At 35.4% G+C, this 22,350-nt stretch overlaps 1 protein-coding gene across 6 annotated transcripts in view; it reads right to left on the bottom strand.

The window, feature by feature from the left end:
- Positions 1-6,901: 6,901 nt before the first annotated feature.
- CTNNA2 (catenin alpha 2) overlaps positions 6,902-22,350 on the bottom strand; it is a 1,081,323-nt gene continuing 1,065,874 nt past the window's right edge. For 4 of the 6 annotated variants that reach the window (XM_025994443.2, XM_025994441.2, XM_072767041.1 and 1 more), the window contains one exon: positions 6,902-8,079. In XM_025994443.2, coding sequence (XP_025850228.1) covers positions 7,792-8,079 — 288 coding nt within the window. In that variant the 3' untranslated portion in view covers positions 6,902-7,791. Of the gene's footprint in view, positions 8,080-10,678; positions 10,796-22,350 lie in introns of all 6 variants that reach the window. The other 2 variants (XM_072767039.1, XM_025994440.2) reach the window with 1 other exon arrangement.

Raw genomic sequence — 22,350 nt, 5'->3', positions numbered from 1 at the left:
CCAAGTGCCCCTTGATCCCATTCTATAAGCACTAAATTTTTATTCCCATACATACATTTTAGGTTGAATACCTTTTCTTTGTTTATGGACATTTTATCTCATCTTTGGATAAATATTTATTCAAGTCTTTTGTCCATTCTTTAATCGGGTTGATTGGTTTTTAGTGTTGAGCTGAGTTTTCCATATTCTAATTATTAACCACTTATGAGATATATGATTTGCAAATATTTTCTCTCATTATGTGAGTTGCCCTTTTAGTTTGTGTCCTTCAATGCACGCAGTTTTTTGGAGTTTTTTTGAAGTTCAATGTCCAATTTATATGTTTTCTTTGTTTCATGTGTTCTTGGTGTCATATTCACAGTTATTGCAAAAGTTAATGTAATTAAGATTTTCCCCTATGCTTTCTTGTAAGATTTTATAATTTAGCTTTTTATGTTAGATCTTCAATCCATTTTGAGTTTTTTGTATATGGTATATGATAACAAAGTTCCCACTTCATTCTTTTCATAGGAATATCCATTTTTTTCCAGCACAATTTATTGGAAAAACTGTCTTTCCCCCATTTAATAATCTTGGCACTTTTGTAAAAAATAATTTGACCATATGTGTGAGGGGTTATTTCTAAGATCTCTATCCTATTTCATTGGTTTAAGTGTCTATCTTTATACCAGTATGACAGTTTTTATTGCTATAGCTTTGTAATAACTTTTAAAATCAATGAGTATGAAGTCCCTAACTTTGTTCAAGAATGTTTTGGCTACAACAAATACCCACCATTTGCTATGATGTGGATGGAACTGGAAAGTATTATGCTGAGTGAAATAAGTCCATTGGAGGACAAACATGGGTCTCATTCATTTGGGGAATATAAAAAATAGTGAAAGGGAATAAAGGGGAAAGGAGAGAAAATGAGTGAAAATATCAGGGAGGGTGACAAAACATGAGAGACACCTAACTCTGGGAAATGAACAAAGGGTAGTGGAAAGGGAGGAGGGCAGGGAGTTGGGGTGACTGGGTGATGGGCACTGAGGGGGGCACTTGGCGAGATGAGCACTGGGTGTTATGCTATATGTTGGCAATTTGAACTCCAATAAAACAAATACAAAAAAAAATAATGTTTTGGCTACTTGAGGGTCCTTCGAGATCTATATAAATTTTAGTGTGCATTTTTCTATTTCTGCAAAATGGCTGTTGGGATTTTGAAAAGGAATTTTATTGAATCTGTAGATAACCTTGGGTAGTATCAACATCTTAGCAACATTAAGTTCTCTAAGCCATGAACACTGGATGTCTTTTATTTATGCCTTCTTCAATTACTTTCAGTGATGAATAGTTTTTCCTGTTCAAATATTTTGTCTCCTTGGTTAAATATATTCATAAACAGTTTATTCTTTTTGATATTATTGTACATGGGATTGTTTTTAAATTTCTCGAACTGTTCTTTGCAAGTATCTATAAAAGCAACTAAATTTTGTATGTTGATTTTGTATTATGTAACTTTGCCAAATTTGTTTAATAGTTGTAAAATATTTGTAGTATTTAGGGTTTTCTACGTATAAGAACATGTCATCTGCAAACAGGCAATTTTACTTCATTCTAATTTGGGTGCTTTTCAATTTATTTTTCTTGCCTAATTGCTCTGGCTAAGACCTTAAGTACTATGTTGAAAGAAATGGTAAAAATGGACATCCTTGCCATTTTTCCTGATCTTAGAGGAAAAGCTTTCAGTCTTTCATCATTGGTTAAGATGTTAGCTATGGGCTTTTCACATAAGCTGTTTAATGTTTTGAGGTACTTCCCTTCTAGTCCTAGTTCTTCCATTGTTTTTATTATGAAAGAGTATTGAATTTTGTTGTTTTCTTTTTCATCAACTGAAATAATTGTGTTTTCCCCCCTTCATTCTGTTAATGTAGTGTATCACAATCATTATTTTGTATGCTGAAACATCCTTACATACCTAGAATAAATTCCACTTGATAATGATATGTGGTCCTTTTAATGCACTGTTGAATTTCCTCTCCTAGAATTTTGCTGATGATTTTGGCATCAACATTCATCAGGGATATTGGGCTATAGTTTTTCTTGTAGTATTGTTATCAGAGTAATTCTAGACTCATAGAGTATGGAAGTATTCCCTCCTTTTAAATTTTTTGGTAAGAGTTTGAAAAGGATTGGTTTTACATCTTTTAATATTTGTTAGAATTCACCAGTGAAGCCATCTGACCCTGAGCTTTACTTTGTTGAGAGAGTTTTGATTATTAATTAAATCTCCTTACTAATTCTGGGTATGTTTCTATTTTCTTTTTCTTCATGATTATTTTTAGGTTGTGTGTTTCTAGGAACTTAGCCATTGTATATAGTTTATACATTTTGTTGGTGACCCATTGTTCATAGTACTAATAATTCTATTTCTGTAAAATCAGTAGAAATAATCCCTCTTTCATTTATGATTCAATTATTTTTATATCATTTACTTTGTCAACCTAGCTAAAAGTTTGTCAGATTTATTGTTTTGAATAAATGAGTCTTGGTTTTCATTTTTCACCTTATATCTGACCTAGTCTTTATTATTTCTTTTATTAGCTTTGAGTTTTTCCGCCATGGTTCTTTGAATTGTAAATTTAGATTATTGATGTAAGACTGTAATTTACTGAAATTATTTACAGCTATGAATTTATACTTTAGCACTGTCTTCACTTCATGACTTAAGTTTAGGTATGTTTAATTTTTAATCTCAAGATATTTTTGAATTTCCCTTGTGATATTTGACAAATTGGTTGTTTAATTTCCACATATTTGAGGACTTCTATGTTCTTTCTGCTATTCTAGTTTCATTCATTTTTATCAGAAAAGCTACATTGTATAATTTCAGTCTTTTAAAAAAGATTAAAACTTATTTTCCAAACGTGTTCTATCCTGGAGAATATTCCATGTGAACTTGAGAAAAACATGTATTCTGTGTTCAGGTGGAGTGTTCTGCAAATGTCTATTAAGTCTAATTGGTCTATAGTGTTCTTCAAGTTTTCTATTTCTTTATTGACCTTCTGTCTGTTAAAAACCATTGTTGAATGAGGTATCCTAGTATTCTAAAGCTATTTCTTCAATCTTGTCAATGCTTGCCTTATGTATTTAGGAGCTTTGATGTTTGGTGCACAGACGTTTGTAATTATCTCTCTGGTGCATGGACCTTTTAATTATCAGGTAGCATCCTTTCTATCTAGTAACAGCTTTAACAATGTATATTTTGTCTGATATTAGAATAGCCACCCTGCTCTCTTTTGGTTATTATTTATATGGAATTTTTTCCCATCTTTTCACTTATAACCTATATGTTTGCTTAGATCTAATGTGAGTCACTCAGACAATATATAGATGGTAATATGAAAAAGAACAGGGCCTATTCCAGCCTATATTGACTGGCTCTGTGAAGGAAAACAATCAACCTGGCATGAAGGCTTATAGTTTTCTCAAGCCTATCTAAGCATACCTGTTTCCCTGGGCCTGTGTGTGTGCATCCCACACCCTCCATCCTAACCCCTCCCTATACAAGGCCGTCTGCAAGGTCTTAGGTGTTTTCTTGTATTCCTATGCCTGTAACCTCTCATCTTAAGGAGTCCACAGGTCTGCAGCCTCCTTGCATGTCTTACATTCCATTGTGACTGCCACTGCTTTCAGTGGCCTCCAACCTGATAGTCAAACTATGCCACCATTTCTACCAGAGCTCCAAGTGAGGCAAAACAGAACCAGTCTCTCAGGAAGACCCAGGTGGGCTAGAACATTTAAAACAAATTTCAGTCTTTCTTTTCTCATGCAAGGGCATGGGAAGAACCAGGAACTGGACAGCTCCCTGCTGACCGTGCTGTGCCAAGGAAGAGACAGGGCACGGGTGAGCAATAACATCCCAAAAATTTTTCCATATTGAGTGTGACTTCACCTTGTTTAGACATTTGCCTAGTTGCTGCAAATCCTTAAGTAATTTCTAGAGTTCCCACAAAGTATGTTGTTATTTACTTTGTGTTTCTATGGGGGGAAAAAGGGCCTGGAGTATCCTTGTCCACAATCTTGCTGATGGCACTCTTCAGTATTACTTTTTAAAATATTATTATTAACAGCCTTCTGTTAATTCACTCCCTCTCATACCTTTAAAAATCTTCAAGTGAAAAAAAAAATAAAAATCTTCAAGTGAAGAGTAAGTGGTAAGCAACCCCTTTGACTTAGTTAATATGTAATGACACAGCAATAAAAATCAAATGACTTAAAAAAAATCAAATGACTTATAATCTATTACTAGCAAATTTCGAGACAATTTTTTTTTTCGAGACAATTTATTTGAATGCTTATTTTGCTGAATGATTCAGCTATATACAATATTTTATAGGTTTTTATACCTCAAGTGTCTGGAAGGTGCCATATTACTGATGCTCAAAAATTGATGGCCATAATGATGACACTTATATAGGTCATTTCTCTATGAGCTAAAACCATGACACAATTGTTTGACTTTTAGGAGTCAACTTTTATAACTTCACATTCTTGAATATTTAATGAAAAGAAATTACAGATCTGTACATAATCTGTTTCCATGGAGAGTTTAAGTCCTTGGAGAATATAAAGGAATGTAAAGATTTTGTCCTTTGAACCATCAATCAGAACAGAGAGTTCCCTCCCATCAGGAACATCCATCCTCATGTACCTCAAAATGGTGCTTCTGTAGCAAATAACCCAAATAACTCCATTTGCTTCGGTTTAATTACCAACTGTGTTTTCTCAAATATACCATATATTCAGGTTCTTTTCTAGTCCATGTTTATCCTTTGTAGATAATTTTCAGTTTTCTGACTCTTTAATTTTCCTAAATAAATTATATACTTTAATCATTCTCTTAGCTCATGTCTTGTTATCCAAGAAGTAACAAGTCCTTAGAGTTTATCACATTTGTCCCATCTGACATCAATCCCTTTCAGCCTTCATATCCCTACATATTATCAGCTATATCTTATGAAGACACTGCTTTGTATCACCTTCCCACTTAAAACTCCTTATTACCTATTTGATAATGGTCACATTCCTTCATGACCCTCTAAAGTTTAGCCTCATACCACTTCTCCATATTTATTTCCCACTAGTCCCCATCATGAATTTCGTGTTCCCTGCAACTGCATTTGTTGCCAGACCTTAAGTATGGTGATCTTTTTCCTTGAATGCCCACCCTCATCATCCCCCTTACCAAATTTATTCATTTATATCTTTCACTCATTTAGAATATATTTGTTTACTCATTTCCAAATCCTACCTCTTCTATTAATCCTTGCCAAATAATTCAGTCTTCAATGTGTTGTGACTTCTTTAGTCCTACAGAGTAGTTATCACTTTATCCCATTAATTTGGCACATTGTGATTTCTTCGTATATTTACTTACCTCTCTTCTGTCTATATTATCTCAAATAGACCTATGTTTCCCAAAGACAGGGAACAATAAGCCTTTTCATTGCTATAGTACTCTCAGCAAAGTGTCTATATTTAACTATCTTTCTGAGTAGTTATTCTCTTTGATCGCAAGAACAATAGTGGATAGTGATAAAAATCACGGACTGATTTCCAGAAAATACACAAACATTGGTCATAAACATGTATTAAAGCATTTAAAATTTATAGAGCAAAGTCAAAGGCATTTTTTTACATGTTCTTCGGATGCCTGCTAAACATGTTTTAGGATTTGTCAAGGAGTTTCTAAGTTTCTTGGCTGGTCTGAGGAATACTTAATTCCTTCAACCCTTTAAATCATAGAATAATGCACAAACCCAGTTATGCCATACTCATGTTAATAAGGAAGGTTGCCAATCAGTTCACTGGGTGGTATGTTCAGCTTAGGGGTTATTCCATAAATATCTGAAAGAATGTCAGTGATTGCCTCTCTCAATGTGTAAGCAAATTAAGAGGGCAGTCTAGTTGAAATAGTTGCATAATAGTGTTGAAAATTCATCTACTGCATTGATGATGTTTTCTTTTTTTTTTGAAAGATTTTATTTACTCATGAGACACAGAGAGAGAGAGAGACAGAGAGAGAGAGAGAGGCAGAGACAGGCAGAGGGAGAAGCAGGCTCCATGCAGGGAGCCCAATGTAGGACTCCATCCTGGGTCTCCAGGACCACGCCCTGGACTGAAGGCAGTGCTAAACCACTGAGCCACCCGGGCTGCCCTGATGATGATTTCTCTATTGATAGATCATTCTGAGTCCAGATGAGGAGAAACATATCTATATACAATGTTAACTAAGCTTCTCTCCTTCCCCAACTCCCAGGCCTCTTCTCTTTCACCTAAATTAGAATAGCCTAGGGATCCATGACTCTCAATATGTATTAACATATTGCTAAGAAACAAACCTTATTTTACCAGAAGTCTTGGGAGACACACTATAACGTGCTAACCTGTAGGGATAAATCAAATGGAAGGAGTTTTGGGCACACAATGAACATTTGGAGTCTTTTTCTCCTCAAGCCATAGCTGAAAGACTACAGCCCACCCCTCCTGAGTAATGGGACAGAGGCCTTCTTTTCACAATTTGGAGAGAAAAATACCTTGAAATTAATGAGTCTTCCTAGAAATTTTTTTTATTCATTTTCTGAGAACACATTATCTTTCTTAAGTCTAGCCCAGGGCTGAACATGGCTCATATAAGTCTCACACATGACTTTATCATTTTAGATTGTTTGAAAGTAAATAAAAACAAATGGAAAAAACATTAAATAAAAGCAATTTCTGGACTCTAAAAATGACCTAGAGATATTAGCTATTTTACACCCATCTCCAAAAACAAAAAAGCATTTTTAATCAATTTTCAAGAAGATGCTCTAATCTTTAATTAAGTATGCATTTTAAAAAAAGAAGCATTCTTCATATGTCCAGATTATACATGTTTATTTTGAGTTAGTGGATACAATGGCATATTAGATACCAGCACTCCAAGCTACACCTATGTATTTGCCTCTAAACCTTCACACAGCATCAGTTTCCATTCTTCTAACATTCCACCACTGGGCCTCCTATTTCTAGCAAAATCATAGTTCAATTTTTTTTTAAAAGTAAAAGATGGATCAGCATATTGTGCTTCTAGTGCCCCCACAAAGATTATAATGGTCTCAAATAAGTGTTTACTTTCAGTAAAGGGGGGAAAATTGAAAATATGAGCACTCATAATGGCACTACTACAAGGAAAGAATAGAATACAGATTTCAAAGGAACATTTTGGCTCGATGAGTTAGTTTCTCCTTAGGAAAAAAAAAATCCACATAATGTCATGGATAGGACTTCAAAGTTAAATTGTTCAATTTGTGGGCCACACACTTCAGCGTATTGGCTAGTACATTTTTGCACTGAAACAGAAGCAATACAAGCTTTATGTTCTACCATTACACTTCCAGATTTTTCACTTATTAAGATACCTGCCAACCTAATGATTCTTGCATGCATTAGAGTTTGCTTTTGTAGAATTAAGTTTATTTTCCCCATCCCTCCCACTCCCATAAACATTGCAATGCGAACTCTTTGCCCAATTTTATGAGAATGTTACAAAGGACAGTTCTGTGCCACCTCAGGACAGGAATTCCCTGTTCCCTCCCCAGCTACTGATGAATCAGTAGTATTGATCACATCTCATCTTACATGCAAACAGACACTGCTCCCTTAATTTCCCCATGCCAGAGGCATACGAGTCGGCAGGTATGCATACAAAAATGGAATTAAAAAGAAACGGAAAAGGAAAAAAAAGTTTTCTTATTAAAGCCTATCGTCCTAGAATGAATCCATTGCTTTGAATTCACTTAAAGCCTGTACAGGCGAAATGTGTTTCTTCTGGGAACCTCGTCTAACTCGTGTCTGGAATTCTTCAGGCTTTTCTCTCTTCACAAGGGGCTTCTTCTCTGGAGCCTTCATCTTCCAAGACACAACTGGTGAGTTGACAGCTGCTGTCCCATACACCTTCTGGTATTTGGTTGAGGCCACATAGGATGCTTTCACCGTGAGGACAACAGCATTCATCAGGTTTTTAGCTGCCTGGATAAGTGATGTGGCACTGTCCAGCTAGAGCAGGAGGAGGAGAGAGATACACCTGGGTTAGTCACAGCACAGCATTCACAAGATGGTGGTGTAACTTCATAGTTCAAACAGTGTTGTGCTTGTGCAAGTATATAATATTGACAAAAAAAGAGCAAATTATTAAATGATAAAGTGAACAAGCTACATAGCAATCACTCTCTTCTATCCTTAATCCCAAGGTGAAAAGAAAAAAAGAAGACACTCTATAAGGTATAGCTTTCTAAAACCCCAATACCTCTAAAGAGTAAGAACTTTTTAGTATGTAAGAATTTGAGTGTAACACAAGTTTTCCAAAGTGGAATATCTTATGTTATTACATTAGGTTGTTTGGTGAGGGTGAGAATTACTCAAATGCTTAAAAGGCATTTTGCAGGCACTGTAGAATAAAAAGGTATACAGGGTTATATCTCAATTTTATAGCTCTACCCTTGGAAATATCTATTTATAGATTATTTCTTCATCCTGGGCTCAGTTATGATAGGAATGCAGGCAGCTAAGCAGAGAAACACACCGTTGGTGCACTGCCTTTTATTGAGGTGTTCACTGGACTTGAATATCTATTTAAGCATTTTCAGGTCTTGAATCTACCTCTTACAAAAATAATAATTATGTCAAGCTCTCATAGGTCAGAGAGTATTCAGTGAGACCCCCATTACCCCATGTTAATGAAATATTGATTTCTTATGATGTGGCAAACACTATTTTAAGAACTTTGTATTTCCCCATTTAACTCATAAGCACCCTAGGAGGTAGCTATTATTGTCATTGTATTTTATGATGAGAGAACTTGTGCTTTATACAGTTTAAGTGATGAAGTCCTTAAAAACTGTACCATACTGCCACACTGTTGGGTAGGATAGCTAAGATACTATAACAAGTCACAACTTAGAGTAGGTTTAGAAGCTGATCCTTAGACTCAAACCAGGGATGTTTTTAGTTCACCTCTTTTATTCTTTTAACTAGTTTGACAATGTGGTATATATTTTATATGAAACCATTCAATATCTGTTTCAACCTGCTTCACTTCCTAGACTACACATGCAAGAAGTTCAAAACTGCATTTCCCAGACTCCTTTTCAGCCAGAATCTACAAGTGACCTAGTAAAAGGAAAGAATTAACAGCTGACTATTTATCAAACTTCTTATAATATCAGCTAAGAAAATATATCCATTGCAGTTAAATGAGGAATCCAATAATGTTTCTCATTGTTGAGCTTGATGGGGTGTAGCGGCATTAGCGAATGGGAGTTAGATATGTACCTTCTGTGTGTAAGGTAATTGGCAAATTTTTTAAGCTAAGGGACCCCAAATACTGTGGCCCCTCTATGTGATGTGACTTGCCCTTATTTTAACTTTTTGCCATTTTCTGTGATCAAAGCATGTCCCAAACAGTGACTGGGCACATCAGAAGTTACATCTAAGGCCTCTGTGATGCTATTGCTCAAGCTGTTCTCTGTTCCATGTACTTCATTAGAGCTAAATAAATATAATGCTAAATTAAAAAAAAATTATGACAAGTGAACTCTCAGTTCTCCCACCACCAGAAAAGCTCATGAAGTCAGGTCACTGGGGAAAACAATGGACGATGCTTTCTATGTATGAATTCCTTTCAATAGCATAGAATTGAGGCTTTACTATTAAAAAAAATAGATCGAAGGCCAGTATTACATTTACCCTATAACAACATAAAAAAGAAGCAAAGAGATTTGTGGATTAGAGCCATGATTCAGCAAAGAGATAACTGACTGTTTTGTGAATGAAATCAACCAAATATATAGAGTAAGCACTTTACCACTTCTATTACACTGTACAAGGTGCACATATACAAAAATAACTGCTTAACCCATAATGTTAATTTATAGAGCATAAATTTTGAAAGCTAGCTAAGGAAAAGCAAATTCTAGATTATTCATGTTAATAGAAGAGAAGCCGCGCATGGATTAGTACAGTGATTCTCATAGTCTATGAACCAGCAGTATCAGTATCACCTGGGAACCTGATAGAAACTCTCAAATTTTCTGAATAAAAAAATCTGTAATCCAGGGGATGCTGATGCATGGTAGAGATTGAGAACCACTGGATAAATGAAACCCAAGGACTATGTGAAGGTTTATTTCATCTAATGATTTTAGGACTTTGAACATACATGAGTTTGGTAACATCGGGGCCAGTTATCTGGCTGAATTTTACTTTTTTATCTTTTTTATTATACCCCCAGGTAGAAGTATAAATAATGAGATAGAGAGATAGCAAACGTTGGGACAACTGGGTCAGTCATGGTTTCTTTAGAAGCTAGATACCATACCCCTTGGCCAATTGACAGCTCCCTGTAAGTCTGTCAGGTTTCAAAAATGAGCAATATTCATTCATAAAGTAAGTTAATTCTGTTGTGTATCATGGGTAAAGAAAGGGAAGAATGGTATCAGGGACAGTTCTGTGAATTTGCTTCTGGGCAAGAAAATTAGTAGAAGTAGAATAAGACAAGATGAATCTACTGCATTATTAAGTGGTTCTCTGAAAGCAAATCTTGGGAGAATTGAGTGGATCCAGAGGGAAGAATTACAAGTAATTTGGAAATTTTTACCACCGATTCCATTTTCAGATAGATGGTGTCTAATTCTGCAGCAAAAATATGATAGCCTGTCTCTTCTTCAGAACCCCTTTGCTCTCCCAGCCTGATGGAGGAATCCTGTGAATAAACCTAATACATTGGTTGAAAGTGAGACATCTATGAAATATAAAGCCAATGATTTCATTCAAGGTAACTGGTAGGGCAGATACTGAATTTGTGGTAAAGTGTAAAGCTAGTAGGTGAGGAACCGGGCCAGCTAACCCTGAACAAGTATACTGCTAGACAACATGCCCAATCTAAAAAGATATTTGCGAACTCCAGGTTTAAGAAAAAGCCAAAGGATAATGTTTACCATTCCCCTATATCCATTTTGATGATTTAGATAATTGTTGCTACAATCAGAATTTGTTTTATTTAAAAATGACTCCCCTTTATGCTTGTTCAAAATAGCACAGAGACCTGTCATGTGTCATTAAAAATTCACTTCCTAAAGAAAATACACAAAAATGACTATGGCTACATGGCAAGATCTTTTAATACAAGGTTTAGGAAACCCTGTTTAACCTAATTGTATTGTTTTGCAATTTATACTATATGGCATTTTCAGACAAGATATATAAATGAATTATGTACAAATGAAGTCCTAATAACCAATATTAATTGAGCATTTAGGAGGTGCTTAGACATTGCCTTTGTCCTTTTAATTACATTGCATGGTTTAAGTTCCAAAAATTCCTTGAAGTAGGAACAATCAATATAAAGCTTAAAAAGGTTAATAGAACTTGCCTCTGAAATAATGGGCAAAACTAGGGATCAGGACCTATACTGTTTTTCTCCAAAGACTACCATCTGAACCCCTCTTTCATCTCTGGGGTTCTTGTTTTTTAGTGACTATCATTCAAAATGAACCTATCTCAATGATTAGTTCTGTTTGTGTAATGCCTGTCCTTAAACTTGGTACCATTCTATACACATCATGACTGAGTATGGCGAGAGCCACCATCTCAGCTGTGACTCTTAGTTTCATCCTTGGAGCCTGAATTCTTTGCAACTAGGTCTCCTGGTCTTAGGTATGTTTCTACCTCCTTCTTGGCTTAGATTTATCCTCATGGTAGCAGCAACTGGAATCTGATCCCCATAGATTTCTCTTATACTTGCTCAGCTTCTCTGAAGCATAGTCACTGCACAGCTATAATGACTGGTTGTGCTCTTGGATGGGGTTCAGCTACTTAGTGCTCTAAGCCTTTATCAGGGTTGGTATTCCTAGATTTATAACAGCTTTAAAGTGGATTGTATTTAGAAATACATTCTTCCAGCTAGTCTATATGCGTACTGATTAACCTGGGAGCAGAAAGACTCATATCTTTTCCTACTTAAGAGACTTTTTATTCCTACTGGACATTTAGTTCAGTCCTTATATCTAAGAGAAGTAACCTAAATTTCAGTTAATTAAAAAAAAAAAGCCTACATTTAACACCATGTACCAGTCTCTGCATTAGCTCCCTGAGTTTCTTTTCTTTCATTCAATCTCACAACAATGTCTGAGACAGGTATTACTATTATGCCCAGTTGGGACAGAGAGGGGCCATGCAGCTTGCTAAGTATCATATTGCAGGTAGGTGTTAAGCCAAAACTTAAACCCAGGCAGCCTAACTCCAGAGTCCATGGACTAACCATTTCTTGATGCTGCTTCCCAGAGCCATGCATAGCAGATGAAGCCACAGCTCACCAATCTATCAAGCTATGCTAGACTAATTAATTCTCCCTATTTTATTTTATAGGTGTCTGCTATCCCTAACCACAGAAATCAGGCTTCTCCTAATTCTGTTACTATTTTTTTTTAAATATCAAAGTACTATTTTAAAAAGGTAGCAGATGTTTCCTCACATCTTGTTCTGTTACAATCCATGAAAAGCAAATAAGGGTGGGAGAGCTGTTTCATAGCCATCTCTATAGGGTTTTTCTAGTTCTTTTTCTGCCTCTGTACTAGTCTTTTCTTTTTAACCCCACTAAAATTCTCATAGACAGATTTCTCTTTCCCTACATCATCCTCAATTTGTCTTTTGAATGGAGAGATATAGAGGGGAGATGTTGCTTATTTGTGATTTTTTTTCATTAATTGATATTTGTGCTAATTCCTTAGGTTGAAGATTGTCATGAAAAGTGCTTAAAATAACTTATAGGATCATCTGAAGAATTCTGAAACCCCCTCCCATAAGTCTTACACTACTTCATGAAAATGGAGGTTATGTTGCAAGAGGTGTTCAGTTTCTTTTTTTTTTTTAAGATTTTATTTATTTATTCATGAGACACACACACACACACAGAGGCAGAGACACAGGCAGAGGGAGAAGCAAGCCCCATACAGGGAACCCAATGTGGGACTTGATCCCGGGACTCCAGGATCATACCCTGGGCTGAAGGCAGGCACTAAACCACTGAGCCACCTAGGGATCCCCAAGGTGTTCAGTTTCAATAGAAACAGACTTTGATGCAAATATAACTGAGTGATTCAATCAAACTCTCAATCAAACTCTCAAAGTACACCTCCATTTCTGGAAATGCTGAATTCTCATATAATCTTTTGGTTTATCTCTTTCTTTCTACCTATCCACATATTTCTTCAAATACTTACTTTATATCTACTTTGTGCCAACCACCATGCTTGTGTTGGGTATACATAGACACACAAACCATAAGGTCTAATGCTGATAAGTGGTTTAGTGGGATTAAGGTGCTAAAGAAACAGAGACAATATAGTACCTACTTTCAGTCAGGTAGGGATATGGTGGAAAAAGAAGACATCATGATGGGAATGATAGTCTAAACTCACTTTAATAAATGAAGTAGGTGGTTATAGGTGACTAGATGGTTGAGTGATTTAAAAAAAAGATAATTCTGAAATTCCTAGATAGTAAGTATAGCTAGGTATATATTGATGCTCTGAAACCAGATGATAGAAATAAGAGGAAAGTGGAGGTGTTACAATATTAAGTTTAATTCTGGACATGCTGAATTTGAGGTATCTGTATTACATGTCAGTAAAGTTATCAAAGTCGCACTTGAAATTATGGGAATGAAACTTCAGAGGCCAGTTCTAAGAAACCACATGTTTTGCTTATACTGGTTTTCCTAATTATTTCATGAATAGCATTCTGCATATTATAGGTATCTATGTCAATTTCTGATTTCTTCTTCCTTCATATTCTTTATTTAAGTATTTTCACGAAGAAAGAATAAAATGCTGAATCCTTATTTTCTCTGGTCAAAAAGCTCAATAGATCTACTAAAATTTTTCTCAGCTTTATACTTTCAGTATCAATCTAAAGCATAACATCATCAAGAAATATCTTAACTATTCCCTTGACAGGTAAGGCTACTTTCTGTTAAGTAATTAGCAATCCTTCACCCTTGAAAATAATGGCGAAATTCCTGAGACCAGCCAGCAATAAGACAAATGCAGTTTAGACTTAACAGCTGCCTTTAACTACACACACATATATACACACACACACAGGACATTGTCAAAACTACAAAATAATGTAAAGGAGGTGGAGAGAAACACACTAGGTTAAATATATGGGACATAGTTAATGTCTTAGGATGTTAATGTGTGAGAGCCAGGTATATAATCATAGAAGAAAATTAGGGTTTCATTATGTGTTCTACAATAATCCATTTTAAGATTGCATAGAGAGATAGAAATATAACCTGGAAATCTATTTTCAAAATAGCTGAGTTTTACTGATAAATACTAAACCATAAATGGTAGTTCATGGGAATCCCCAGTACAAAGCTATCTGTACTTGGATTTAAAATAATGCAAATGGCATGGGACTACCAGCTAAACGAAATAGAATAAAATAAACCAAATTCATTTCAAGGTAATTTTGATGTATAAAAACAGAGGAGTTTTACTTAATCACCTCAAAAAACTTAGAAACGCCTAGGGGAGGGAACACCATCCCATTTGGGCCTACGCTATTTTAATTTTCTCAAGTCAGAGCTGATAGTGTTAATGATTTTGAAAATGCTAAAAGGGCTCTGCAAATATGGGCAGAGTCCACTTTAGGCTCTTGCAAGATCTTTCAGTGGGAATAACTTAGTATTTCACATCTAAGAAGTATTTTAATGGGGCTATTCTCTACATATTCAGGCCTGGCATAGTGTTTTGCAGGGAGGAAGTTGTAATGGGAGTACGGACAATAAATTGAAAGTAAACACCGTGAGAAAACTGGAATCTTTCCACTGCAGCTGGTCATTTATTTATATTTAAACAGTTATCTCCCCAAAAGGAGTCACAAATTTCTTGGAGGAGGAGAAAAACAAACAAACAAAGAACGACCACCACCCCCCACCCCGCTGCAAGTCAGCTTTGCTGTTAATGAATGGGAGATTAGAAACCCAGAGCATTGGAGCCTCTTATCCACCAAGAACAGTTCACGTTTTAAAAATCCATGAGGCTTTGAAAAGATATTTGATCTATTCAGAAACTGTGATACTTTTGAAATACCTTGAAATACCTGCCTACTTCTTCCATAGTCTACATCAATAACACTTTTTAAAAGCTCTAGCAAGTTCAGCATAATAAATAACTCAAGCAAACAAAAGACATGGTGAAAAGGTTCATCCTAACCAAATCTTTCCCTAACTTTATGGATGTTTACACACTTGCAAATAAGGCGATTCCTTTGCAGTAAGCCCTCCTTTCAGTGTCCTAGTCCGCTCACTCTTCATCAAACAACAATGTAGTAAGTTAGCAAAACCGCATTCCTTCTGGATAAGATAGTGACAGGGATTTGCCACTCATCTTTATGGTGGCCATGACTGGCATTATTAATCACAGCACTTTAGTCCCTCTAAAGCTGCTGAGGGGCTTAGGAAAAGAAACATCTTTACCTCCTTTCTCTAAGAGGTCACATTTTGACAGAGTGTCAAGAACTACTTGATATGGTTTATAACACAGATTTGTCATACACCTCTGTATTTTGTACACCTTTCCTTCTGTATTTAAATTGACTTGTTTAATATCTTTTGTTTTTGTTTCTTCCAATCAGATTGCTGACAAGTATGATGCTGTATTTACTCTTGTTTCTATAGCTGATACCATAATAAGAGTTGATTAAACAGAGGACTAAGTAATAAAGGTAGTTCAAAGTATGGGGGAATTATTTTAAATCAGGTGATAAAAATTAGCTGAATATAATAGCAAATAGGGTGTCTGAGGTGAAATGACCATCATAGCTATGCTTCAATTATAGTTATGAAAAAAAAAACTGCATTAAATCTGGTAACATTCCTACAATCCTTTACAAATGACAGCTGAAGACTGTGGGAAAACTCCTGAAGAGTTGGCTTAATCTCATGGGTATTCACATTTCATTTTTAATATCTTGAAGATCAAACGTTTTATAACTTTAAGTAGTGGATCAGTCAAAGCATAAAGAAGGATAAGAGGTCTGTTATTTTTTTTTTCAGGGTTACCCTGAGTGATGCCAGGGAGGCAGCTGGTGTTCTACCAATGCTGAAGACCAGTTGTTAGGAAATCTGTACGTAATGGCTCAAGATTAAGTTGGCAAAGGCCTTAGCGGAAAAGCACTGCCATCTAAGGAAAAAATCTCTACAGCATTGAGAAATTTACCAGTTGGCTCCAGGTAACTTTTTCAATTGGACAAATTCCCGTCTTTGTTTTTAATTCATTTACGTAGGTAGTAGCGCTTCATAGTCAGCCAGTCCACTGATTAACTGTCTTCATTTGCATTTTTTCAATTATAGGTAAGTAAACCTTGGGGACTCCCATGAAGGCTTAATTACAGTCAACAAATTTCCTAAATATGGCTTAGAGCCATTTTTTCTCACTATTAAAGGCTGAACAGTTTTTACTCAACCCAAAACAAGGCATTCTTGCTAACCTTGGAATCCCAAGGAGAAGTGGGAATATCAAGAGGTGTTGGCCCTTGGAAAATTAGGAACTGGCATGTCTGTTCATTTAAGACTCCCTAGCTCCTGTTTCTATATTTCTTCTCATACTCTTCCTTTTTTAATACTTCAGAGAAGGCCTCTGGGTCAGGAAATCTTGGATTGTTTTCACCTAACACAAAAGTACAGGCAATTGTGGTACTGATGGATTTTTAGATACCTACCATGATTGGGAGATAGTCCTGTGTAAAAAGACAATCTTTACATCACATAAATATACCATGCATTGATTGTTGATCCTGTCATCTATAATAATGAGCATGTCCTCACCATCCAAGGTTCTCTTCCAAGGGCTAAAATTCCTTTTTACCTTTCTTATACAAGAGCCAATTAGCAGAAGATCACTACCTTTGATTGATTTCCCTAAGCAGTATCATCATTATTGAGAGACAAATCTAAGACAAGCCATTGTTCAAGGCTCCAAGAACATTATCTTCATAAAATAGATGAGCCACCAAAGGATCTATAACCATCAGAAGTGCCTCACTCTGAATGGATATGGGGATCTGCTGATACATGATGAAGGCTATTTAACACCTTATGAAATACCTCCTAGGCTCCAGCATGCAATTACAAGCATTAAGAAAGGAATAGACAAGAGTCAAGGATGACAAGTTCAGACGCTGGAGGACTATGCTGGCAAGTGAGCATAATCCAAAGGTCCTGAATTATTATTTTCTTTCACTTTTCTTCACATTCAACCACTAGGAATTGTGTTACATGGCATTATTCATATGTTGAAGAAAGGGAACTTTCATCTAGCTCATGACCCTTTCCTTATCAGGTGGGTGGAAATTGCTGGTGGAAGCCTCTCTTACTACCTGAATTACTGCTGAAGAGACTTCTTCCCCAGGAGTGTTTGTTGCCTCTCCTCAGGATCCTAGACCCCTTTTCCAATACCTTCTTACATATCACGCTCTCCCTCCTGCTCTCCTCTACATCTTTTCTATATGTTTCCTCTCTTAAAATGAACACTTTCTAGTATTAAGTATTAAATGAGATAATACCCTCAAAGCTGAACGCCTGGCAATGATAGGCCCTTATCAAATTTTAAGTTTTTATTATTCTGTGACCCATCTTTCCTTAAATTACCATTTGAGTCCAAAAGGATCTTTTAAAATTGTATTTCTTGGATTCTACCACTTTCTCCTTGCAGGTTTCCTCCTTACCTCTACTTTCCTGCATTTGGACTTTCTCCAACCCTCTTCTTACTGAAGTTACCACTTTGGCTTGCTTTTAATGCCTGCATATCATAGTGGTTTTTTTGTTTTGTTTTATAATTAGGCTTCAAGCCTATCAGAGAGCCCAACATGGGACCTGAACTCACAACCCTGAGGGATCAAGAGTTGGATGCTTAATGGACTGAGCTACCCAGGTGCCCCAATGCCTGTATATAATGGTTTTAATGTGATAGGGATAATGCATGGAGAAATTCACAGGGGTAATAAAAAAGTTTCAAAGTATTAGAATCTTATCTAACACTACTGAATTATTTATAAATAGGAAGAAATTAGAGGTCAAGCTTTAGTACAAGAAAGCATGGGGGTTTTACATAAATATATGATGTCCATAATTATAAACATTTGGGGCTTAATTGGGGTTGGAGAAAGAAAATCAAGATGGCCATAGTAAGAGAGACAGGGAAGGCAATCTGGTCTAATATGAAAGGCAGCAAAATACATACTATACAATATTTTACCCAAGCATTTATAGAGCCTAAAATTCCAAAAATTCAGGCTCTTCATTGTGGTTAGTATGTTATTTCTAGATGTTTCTTACTAATAACAAATTATGTTACCTTGAAAGTGTAACTTTTTAAAAACATAAGAAATAACAATTATTGGTGAAGATGTGAAGAAAAAGTAGCCCTTGTGCATTGTTGGTGGGAATGCAAACTCCATGGAAAACAGTATGGAGGCTCCTCAGAACAGTGATTCCACTACTGAGTATTGACCCAAATAAAACAAGAACACTAATTCAGAAAAAGAAATCAATGGACCACTATGCTTATTGCAGCACTATTTACAATAGCCAAGATATGGAAGCAATGTCCATCAATACATACAGTATATACATACATACAATAGAATGTTACGCGTCGATAAAAGGGAGTTTAATGCTAAGTGAAATAAGACAAATACTACATGATTTCTTTAACAAGTGGAATTTAAGAAACAAAACAAATGATCAAAGAAAAATGGCAAACAAAAAAACAAACTCTTAGAGAACAAACTAGTGATTGCTAGGGGGCAGTGAGTGGAAGTATGAGTGAAATAGATGGAGAGGATTGAGGTATACACTTATCGTGGGATTATTGAGTAATATGAAATTGTTAAATCAGTATAATATATACCTTAAGCTAATAACACTGTTAATTATATTGAATACAAAAACAATTCTAGTATGTAAGCTAGAAAAAGAAAAACATGGAGCTGCCCCTTCTGGCCTAGGAGAACTCATCAAACATTGATGCTCCCAAGCCTGGTGCTTCCTTTCCATCAAAACAAATAATTGGGTTCCCTGGACTTGTTTTTTAAAGTTTTAAATCTCTTTTCCTACAATATAGGCTTTTTAAATCCTAGTCCATGGGACCTAGACCTAGCACCTGCCATCTCTACTTAAGATTGGCCTAGCTCATCATCTAAATCCAGCAAAAGACACATGCTGTGAGATCTGTATATTCTTTAGGAATAGTTTTAACGTCCCACCCAACAAGCTTCCAAGAACCTAAGCAAACAAACCTTGCCACCTTTGGTTGGACTGTGCTGACATTTATCATGCAAATGAGTTAGAAAAGGGTAGGTTTTGAGAATAGACCTTTTTATGAAAAAGGAAAAGGAAAAAAATCTGGAATGATTAAAAATAAAATCTAAGGGAAGGATAGTGCCTAAGCTGTGGTCTGGAAAGGCCAGGAGACAGCAAGAAGTAAGGCAGGTACAAAACAAAAAACACAATGGGAAACCTTAAGATTAGCCCTACTTGTCAATGCTCCATGCCTCTTCCAAAACCCATAAAACAAGGATGGCTGATTTGTATCACAGTTGCTGCCATTTCTTTCTTCAATGGTATGTTTAGTAGGCATGGCCAATCAATAATAGTCCTTTGTCTTAGACATGGTCTCAGAATTCTCAAAGCATAGCCCAATCAATAGCAACTGATGACAGTAATCAAGATGAAACCCATTTAAAGAAAAGGATATAATTAGAAGAAAGCTTATGAAAGAGAAACATTTTTTGAGTAAAAGCAAACATACACTAACGGTGATAGGCAAACACTAAAAGACAAAGTGGTAAAATCAATTATATCTTTAAAACATTAGTTAAGGGAATTCACCAAAACAAGTAAAATGTGCATAGGGAAGTAAAAGTTTTTTAGAATGTGTCTGAACTTTAGTTATCATCAACTTAATACGGGCTGCTCTATATGAACCTCATGGTAATTAAAAACCTATAATAGATAATACTAGAGAAAATCACTAATTACAAGAAAAGAACAGAAACTATAAAAACAACAAAATGGCAATCAGTACATGACTATCAGTAAGTCCAGAACCAGATGGCTTTATAGGTGAATTCTATAAAAAATTTAAAGAAGTGTTCATATCTATTCCAAAAAAAATAGAAAATGAAAGCTTCCAAATTTATTTTACAAGGTCAGCATTTCCCTGGTACGAAAATCAAAGAAACAACAACAAATTATAGGCTGATGACCAAAGATGCAAACATCCTTAATAAAATATTAGTAAACTGCATTTAACAATGCATCAAAAGGATTATTCAATCAAATTGGATTTATGCTAGTGAAACAAGCGTGGTTTAATATTCATACATCAATCAGCCTGATACACCACATCAACACAATAAAGAATAAAAATGAAATGATTGTCTTAATAGATGCAGAAAAAGCACTTGACAAAATTCAACATCCACTCATGATGAAAAGCTCTCAAAAAGTAGGTTTAGTGGGAACATATCTTAATGTAATAAAGGACATATATGGCAAACTCACACCTAACATTATACTCAATGGTGAAAAATTAAGAGCTTTTCATCTACAATCATAAACACAAGGATGTTTACTCTTGCTACTTTTATTCAACATAATACTGGAAATCCTAGCCACAGCAAAACTTAACCAAGGGAGTGAAAGATCTATACACTGAAAACCATTAAACTTGGTAAAAGAAACTGAAGCTGATACATACAAATGCAAAGCTATATCATGTTCATGCATCAGAAGAATTAATGTTAAAATGTCCCTACTACCCAAAGCAATATATAGATTCAATGTAATACTTATCAAAATATCAATAGCATTTTTCATGGAACTAGAGAAAAATAATCCTAAAATTTGTAGGGAAACACAAAAGACCCTAAACAGCCAAAGCAATCTTGAGAAAGAAGTACAAAGCTGGAGATGTCACAATCCCAGACTTCAAGGTATACTACAAAGCTATAGTAATCAAAATAGTATGGTACTGGCACAAAAATAGACACAGAATATTAAACATGGAAAAGAATAGAGAGTCTAGAAATAACCCCACACTTATATGGTCAATTAATGACAAAAGAGGCAAGAATATATTAGGGAGTATATTGGGGAAAAGACAATCTTTTCAATAAATAGTACTGGGAAAACTATACAGATACATACAAAAGAACAAAACTAGACCAATTACACCACACAAAAATAACTCAAAATGGATTAAGGGACTAAACGTGAGACATGAAACCATAGAAATCCTAAAAGAAAACATAGGTGGTAATCTCTTTGACATTGTCTTAGCAACATTTTACTAGCTAGGTCTCCTCAGGCAAAAGAAACAAAAGCACAATAAACTATTGAGACTACACCAAAATAGAAAATTTTTGCACAGCAAAAGTAACCATAAAAAAAAGAAAGGTGACTTACTGAGAGAAGTTATTTGCAAAAATATATTTCCAATATTAACCTTTTATCAGATAAATTAAAGAACTTGTATAACTCCACACCAAAAAAAAAAAAAAAAAAGAAAAAAAAAGAAGAGAGAGAGAGAGAGAGAGAGAGAGAGAGAGAGAGAGAAAAATGGGCAGAGGACCTAAATCTAAATAGACATTTTTCCATAGAAGACATACAGATGGCCAACAGACATGAAAAGATGTTCAATGTCACTTATTATCAGGGAAATGCAAATCAAAACAACAAGATATTAGCCTACACATGTCAAAAGAACTCAAATCAAAGAGACAAGAAATAACAAGTATTGGCAAGGATGTTAGCAGAAAGGGAACCTTCCATGCACTATTGGTAGAAATGTAAATCAGTGCAGCCAATATGGAAAACAGCATGGAAGTTCCTCAAAAAATTAAAAATAGAAATACTATATGATTTGGGATTTCTACTACAGGGCATTTATCCCTGGATAAATGCAACCAAAGTGTCCATGGATAGATTAATGGATTAAGAAGATATACATACAAATGATGAAATATTACTCAGTCATAAAATGGGTGAGGTTTTGCCATTTGCAACAATATCCACAGAACCTAGAGAGCATTAGGTGAAGTGAAATTAGTTGGAAGAGGACAAATATAATATGAGTTCACTTATAAATGAACTAACAAAAAAAGCAGAAATAGAACCATGAATATAGAGAAAAATCTGGTATTTGGCAGAGGGGCGGGGTTGGAGGGAGGGATGGTTGCAATGGATGAAGGGGGATAGGA

Source organism: Vulpes vulpes, chromosome 8 (genome assembly GCF_048418805.1).
Source record: "Vulpes vulpes isolate BD-2025 chromosome 8, VulVul3, whole genome shotgun sequence".
In the NCBI taxonomy this organism is placed as follows: Eukaryota; Metazoa; Chordata; class Mammalia; order Carnivora; family Canidae; genus Vulpes; species Vulpes vulpes.
Note: the sequence above shows the minus strand (reverse complement) of the source record. Positions and strands in the feature narration are given on the sequence as shown.